The sequence below is a fragment of the Phoca vitulina genome, unplaced genomic scaffold (genome assembly GCF_004348235.1).
Source record: "Phoca vitulina isolate PV1807 unplaced genomic scaffold, GSC_HSeal_1.0 scaffold7, whole genome shotgun sequence".
Taxonomy (NCBI): Eukaryota; Metazoa; Chordata; class Mammalia; order Carnivora; family Phocidae; genus Phoca; species Phoca vitulina.
The window spans coordinates 50,764,898-50,772,283 of NW_022589710.1; the positions used below are offsets into that span (position 1 = coordinate 50,764,898).

The 7,386-nt window shown below is 43.5% G+C and overlaps 1 protein-coding gene across 1 annotated transcript in view; it reads right to left on the reverse strand.

Moving 5' to 3' along the window:
• The window catches only part of GTF2A1 (general transcription factor IIA subunit 1), a 42,803-nt gene extending 40,532 nt beyond the window's left edge, over nt 1-2,271 (reverse strand). Inside the window, exon 1 of the mRNA XM_032405705.1 lies at nt 1,802-2,271. Coding sequence (XP_032261596.1) covers nt 1,802-1,831 — 30 coding nt within the window. The 5' untranslated portion in view covers nt 1,832-2,271. The remainder of the gene's footprint in view (nt 1-1,801) is intronic.
• Nucleotides 2,272-7,386: the final 5,115 nt, after the last annotated feature.

A 7,386-nucleotide genomic window follows, 5' to 3' on the forward strand; every position in this document is an offset into this window, starting at 1 on the left:
GGGGGGGAACACTGGAAAGTAAATCAGATTAACTTCCATCTAGAATATTAATATCCAATGAAATAAAAATACTGCCAACTTACAATTTTTTTGAGATCCAGTTTACACTAAGCCTCCTTACTCTCATTACTCACAATTCGCCTATACATAAATGTACTGTGTACATAAGGTCCTATGTTGAGGCTTTAGACACTTTATTTCTTCAAAAAGCTTCGTGTCTCCAACATTTAATATAGAAAAACAACGGCATATTAGAAGCTTTATTTCTAACATATTTTCTGAATACTTGAAGAACAGAACAGTACCAAAGTCAAGTACCCTGCAGCTAACAGTTCATGTAGGAAGCATTTTTTTTTTTAATTCCCGAGAGTAACGCATTTTCCAATACAAAAACGATTAGACAGCTGAGCTACAATTCTGTTTAAAAGCAAAAATAAAAATAAAAGGAAGGTACAGCAATTCTATTTTCCCCTAACAAAGACAGGAAACCCTAGCTGCTGCATCAAAACAACAACAAAAAACTTGGGACTCTGAAAGCTGCCCTGTTGGGTGCGAAATTACAGCGTAAGGAAAGGACCTAGAAATAAACTGAGCTTGCACGCTCCTGCCTCTCGCCTCGGGAGCACGCACCTCCCAGCCCCGCTCTCAGCAGCTCTCACTATTTAAAGCCGGATCTAGTGTTTAAATGGAGAGGCGGTGACGTAGGCCTGAAAAGCACCTTCCCATCCTGGCAGAGTCTATATTAGAGAGCGGCAATGGCTCTATATAAACAGGGCAGCCAAAGGGAGGAGGACCACAAGGCTCAGGGACTGAAAAGCAGGGTAAGCGGCCGCAGCCATGATGGATCGACCCGAGTCGCCAACGGTACGGAGTCGGGCGGCCGCGGGCTTGTCTGCGGCGTTTGGGACCGGGCAAAAACGTGTTTTATTGTCAGAATAAAAATAAGAGTGGGGTGGACTAGTGATCACATTGCGTTGGTGACTGACAAGGTTATTTATGTGACTGCTTTTTGCAAACCTACGTGATCGCAAGTAACCAAAAAGGGACAAATGGGGAGAAGTAGGCAAATTTCAAGGCGAAAGCAGGGGCACTTTGACCACTGTAAGCTTTTTTTGTTTGCTTTGGTGCTTTTGCTAGTGGAAGATACGATGGGGGTTTTGCTTCCCCTTCGCCATTTTACCGATTCGGAAGGAACCGAGATAAGTGCTTTTCAACCTTCGTCTTTTTTTTTTTTTTTTTAAGAAATATAAAATGGCCCCAGTGAAGGCTCCCTAAGCACAACCGCCAGAAACACCCCAAGTAACCCCTAAAGTAGCCGTTCACCTTCCACTGCATTGAAGTGGACCACGGTGGGTCTTGTGGACTCGCCCAATTCCCCAGACGCGGTTTTTGTTTTGAGGCTGCTCGGGGTGCCCTTCTCGAGACAGCGCGGCCGAGCCCGCTTCGGGGAGGAAGCGGCGGCTTCCCATCCGCCCTCCCTCCCGGCGGCCGGGGTCTGGGGCCAGGGCCGCGCGCTCGCCCCGGCCCAACGGCCTCCGCGGCCCGGACCGCCCCGCGGCGGCCCCAGGCCCCGCCGGCGCCCCCGCCCTCCCGCCGCCACCGCCGCGAGCCCGAGGCGCCCCCCCGCGCCCGCCGCCCCGGCCCGCTCCGCCCGAGGCGGGAAGCGGCGGCGGCGGCGGCCGCGCGGGCGGCTGAGGAGAGTAGAGGCCGGGAGTCGCCGCCGTCGTCCCCGCCCCCGCCCGGTCCGGCCGTTGCTGCCGCCTGGACGAAGCCCCCGCCGGCCACCAAACCACGTCCTTACCACGGTGTTTGTATTTGCCGAGTTCGCCATTTCCACACACAACACAAACAAGAGGGGGCAAGCCCAAGAAAACAAGATAAAAACAAAACCAAAAAAGAAAAAAAGAAAACCAAAAAACCCGGAGGGTGGCCCAAGCCACCGCAAGATTGGGGGTAAAAATTTCAAACAAAATCGAATCCTGAAAGAGTAAAGGGGAGCGGTGAGAGGAGGAGGAGGAGGGGGGCAGTCCTCCCACAGCTAAAAACCCCGAGAATCGCCCTTAAAAAAAAAAAAAGCCACGACCCTTCTGGGGTCCGGGGGGCGTTGCCGGCTCCCCACCCCGCACCAAGGAGGGAAACCACCACCGGTCGCCGCTCCCCGCGCCGCCGCTGCCGCCACCGGCTGCAGCTCCAGCCGTCCGGTCCGCCCGCTTCTCCCCTTTATATAGTGAGCCAACGAGCTGCGCGAGCCACCGCCGCCGCCGCTGCCGCCGAGAGACAGGGCGGAGGGGGAGGGAGGGGCGGAAAGGGCGGGGGCAGAGGTGGGCGGGGCTGAGCGCGAGACACCGCGAGAGCCGCGTGCGCAGGCGCGCCGGGGCGGAGGCCGCCGTGGGCCTCGTCGTCACGCGCCGTGGAGGGTGCTGGGCGGGCGGAGCCAGGGGACTGGAGTAGTCAAGTCGGCTTGCCCGCTCCCCAAGTCTCGCGTGATCACGTGGTTGCCACCCAGGCGGAAGTGTCCCAGAGCTCTTTTAGGGTGAGGGACTTGCAAAGCATTGCTAGAAAAGGCATGAGTTCTGGTGACACTCCAGTCCAGAGTTACCTGGGACCGACTCTTGTCAGGTGTTTCTGGGTCTCCCGGCGCTAGAGAAGCTAGAAAATATGGAAGGGATGGTGGCGGCTGCCTCGCTAGCAATGGCTGCAGAGCACCGGTCACGTGTTCCCGCTTCCGGCCCCGGGAGCGCTCGGACTCGGGGCAGAGTTTTAAATGCGGAGTCATCTCGGGGCTTGAGCTAGTCTTTTGACTTCAAGTTCTGAGGCTTTCGTTACTCTGCTGAAGGGTGGGCCTTTCGCCTGCAAAATTGTGTACGTCTTCCTAAACGGGAAAAAAGCTGATTTGGGCCCACTGTTAACACATTTCAGAATTAGTAACCCCTGAACTGGCTGAGTTGTCTCCACCAGTACAGCTAAAAGTTTCTGGGCTTAAGTTTCCCCAAGGTTCGGCCACCTACTAGCCTACTAGTACTTTAAGTGACTTATAACGGTGGTGGAAATGCAAAAAAATAAACGAAACAAGAGCCACCGGATTATGACAGCACGATAACGTTTACCCCTCCCCCTCTTTTTTAAAATACTGCCAAAATTCTGTAACCACATGGCCTGCGTGTAATGGCTAACATCTGAAATACTTCCCCTTGACCCACCAACTCTCGTGGCCTCTCGCTGCGAGAGAGCGGGCAAAAAAAGTCCATGTCTTGGAGTATAAATCAAAAGGCGTTGACCTGCTCTGCTCAGGCAAATCCCGCCTTTATGGCAACGTTTCACGCAGAACAGAGAATTCTCTGTTTAGAAGGCAGAACTCACAGTACCTAATTCACTTTGTCCCTAGGAATTTTGAGAGACATGGAATGTAGTCTGGACAAGTGAGGGAGTTTATCTTCATAAACCAAAACGAAATGTCAAAGTTGTATGCAACTGAAAGCATATTTGGAAAATATCAAAGACAACTACCAGAGAGAGGAAAAGATGCAACGTGCCAGGACCTGAAGGAAGAAATTAGAGAAAGCAGAGGCTATTAATACTCAGAAATGGGAAGTTGTCGGTATGTTTGTGATGGGCATAGAGAATATCAATTAATTTTGAGATTTCTTTTAACACAGCTGATCCTACATTCTTGCCTTACCAGTTGCATTTCAGTTCCTTGCACAGCTTCCTGCGTGAAGGCACTTAAAAAACAGTCCTAGGAAATCATAGTGTTCTTGATACGTAAAAATAGGGTTCCATCACCTTTTGTAATTCATTTAATATTCAGGTGACCATTAGCCCGAAAAGTTATACTAAACAGTACCACTACTGGTACTGGCTTATTAGGACTTCTTTTTACCTCTTTATGTATACATACTACCAAGTATTTGCACTTGGAATCCCTCACCTTCCACCTCATTTTCTTCCGTAACCCCTTGGTATTCTTGACTAAATGATAAAATGTTTTGCCATCAGTTAAGATAAAGCCCACTGCATACAAAACATGGGTTAAAATCTATGAAATTTATTCTCCATGGACTTATTCCCAAGGGGATTAGTCACCATTTTGCTCTGATTGAGACTGACCTGTGAAGTAACAAAATACAGTTACTGGATTAAAAAGACAGAAAACCCAGTTCTGGACTCCTTATGACATACTTCATACTTCTCGGAGGCTCTGAGATGGCCTCTGTTTTTACACAAACTGTAACAATGCTGAAGCACTTGACTAATATTGACCCAGATCTCTTCCCTTCTCTCTCCAGTGTGCCTGGCATCTAAGTAACCACCATGGATTCCATTCCAATTTACTGTTTTCCATTCCTCATTCAGTTGTAATATGCCTTCAATCACTATATATGTGTGCCAGCCAGTTTAGTTTCAGAAAGAGACATTTCCTGATCTTGCACCAAAATACTGGGTCTGAATAATTTGGAGACTACAGCTGTTTAATTCACAAAGCTGGAAATCTGTGAATAGAAAGCTCCTCCCATGTAAGACTAGATTTAGCATTATATTTAAATTGTTTTTATCTGAACTTTTTCTTGGGGGAGGGGAGCTTAAATAACTTTTCTAATTTTAGCAGCTCCTTGTAACCATGTTTGAAACATTTATACTGGATTTTCAGTTTGTGAACTCATACTTTGTAACAGCCGTATATTTAAACAGATACATATAGTGATCTGTTTCTTTGTGAATCTTTTTTTTTTTTTTTACTTCAAAGTGTTTTGTACTGGACAATAAAAAGTTACTTCTTTCTGTTAACGTTAATATTCTGCCTAAACACTGGATAACTGCCAAACAAAAGAAGCAACCGAAAAATTTAGTGCATAAATTTTAATATACCATAAACAAAATGACACCAAACCTTATATGTCCAAACATTAAAATGTTTTACTGTCCAAATGACTATTTCAGCAACAATGCCAAGAAAAAAAAAATCTAAAAAGACTGCTCATGGAAATTAGCTTGAACTAAAATCTCATTATGTAACTTACCTTCAGTTTCCATGTTCTTAAATAATAGATAGATAGATAGATCAATAAAGCTAATTATCTGGCATATTTAGGAATCATGCAGCCCTTACATACTCAATAGTATTGGGCACTTTTGGAGAAAACAGAAGTGAAGAGGGAAGATCTTGTAACTCAAGCTTAACAATCCTAATGAAAGCCCCTATTGTATGGTGCATAATGACAGCATTCATTCAAGATATTAAAAGCACTGTATTTCAGTACTACCAAAAAATTATATTCAGAATTCACGTATTTTTTAGGCCTTTACAAAAACAAAACAAAAACACCTGTTGATTTCCACATGCACTGATGTTTGATGCAGTGTATAAAAAGAAACTACTGGCCATACCAATTACTTTAATACATGTACTGAGATTTTTTTAACTCTTTTTTTTAATGTTCTCTTCCTTCTAACTTACAGTTTAAAATTGCTACTTCATGTCTTAAAACAGCAACTAACTTGCAATTATTTTTTGTATATGGAAATATAAGCCAGTTAGTGGTGGCTTAGCAAAAATAACTTTGTGCAGAATCTGTGCAGTCAGGTTTGACAATGCCATTACCTTACTGTGAGACCTTCTGCAGTAACTAAACTTCTCTGTGGTTGATAAGATGAAATATGGATTGTTGGGAAGATCAAAGGTACTAGAAAGTGCTTTGGTAAGTATTGGGTGGATGTTTTTATTATTAATGGTAAGTTACATCAACAACATCAAAGCAAGGGAAAGATCTTTTTAACTCACTTTATAGAACACTCCTATGAGATTTTAATAATGCTGCCAGTGGTTGATGATTAATTTATCCACAAAAAGTTTGGCTAAATTTTGATAACTTAAGTGGTGAGTATACAGAGTAATTTTTGTATGTAAATATAATATATGCTGTTGTGAGATAAGATTCCTTAACCTAAGGGGCACCTGGGTGGCTCAGTCGATTAATCCTCTGACTCTTGATTTCCGACTCTGGTCATGATCTCAGGGTCATGAGATTGAGCCCCATGTCGGGATCCACGTTCATCAAGGAGTCTGCTTCTTCTCTCTCTACCCCTCCCCCCACCCCCACTCATGCATGCTCACCCTCTCTCTCTCTCAAATAATTCTGGGGAAAAAAAATTCTTTAAGCTAAATGCTGATCTATCATTGTAATTCATCAAGTTGCTTGGTTATACATGTGTACAATTATACCTAGCAAAACTACATATGAATTTGTTCATTGACTCAGCAATGCCAATTCTAGGACTCTATCCCACAGATATAGTAGCAGAAATATGAAAAGGTATATGCCCAGGACTATTCAATTATAGGACTGCTTGTAGCACCAGAAGAAAGGAAACACTCTGATATGTCCATATAAGGGGATTGGTTGAATAAATTATGGTACTTGCACACAGTGAAATACTATACAGCTATAACAAGGAATGAGGAATATCTCTATATACCACTATGGACTAATCTTCAGGATACAGTGTTAAGTGAGAAAAGCAAGTAGAGATAAGTGTTCTTTGTATGCTACCATCTAAGAAAAGAGGAACTATAACATTGTGTGTACATACACTTGCTTATATTAAAAAAAAAAAAAAGGAAAGATAAACCATAATTTTTTTTAAAGGAAGGTTACCTATAAGGACAGGGAGAAAATATTATGATGAGGACAGGAATAGAAACTAGGCTTATTTAAATGTATTTTTTATATTTGACTCTGGAAACCTATTCACTTAATTATAAAATGAAATTAACTTATTTATAAAATAAAATTAATTGTAATTGGTCTCAAAACTGAAATAAAATGAAGCAAATAAACCTAATAGTATATTTCATAACACACAGAGGGGAACCTTTTCAAGTGACCTTAAAACACAGTAATTTGGGGTGCTCAGGTGGCTCAGTAGGTTAAGCATCGCCTTCAGCTCAGGTCATGGGTCCCTGCTCAACGGGGAGCCTGCTTTTCCTTTTCCCTCTCCCCCTCCCCCCTGCTTGTGCTCTCTCTCTCTCTCTCTCTCTTTCATGCTCTCTCTCTCAAATAAATAAATAAAATATTTTTAAAAAACAGTAATTTGACTATACATCTGTAGGGAGATATTTTCTAAAAACAAAGAAATAGAAAAGTTTTTTTTTCACTCTTCTCTGTATTGCTGTGATAATGTTTGTATATGTATTCTGGTTTTTTAAATGTGAAATGTGAGATAAATAAAATGAGTAATTATGTGATGTTCTAATTATATCATCTTAATTGTTCTTGAAAACCAGGATTCCCAACATGGAGGAAAGGAAATGCAGATGTAAGATACAAGTAGATAAGTAAAATTCTGTAATCCCGAATTTGAATTAGAAGCATCATGATGCATTGTCTT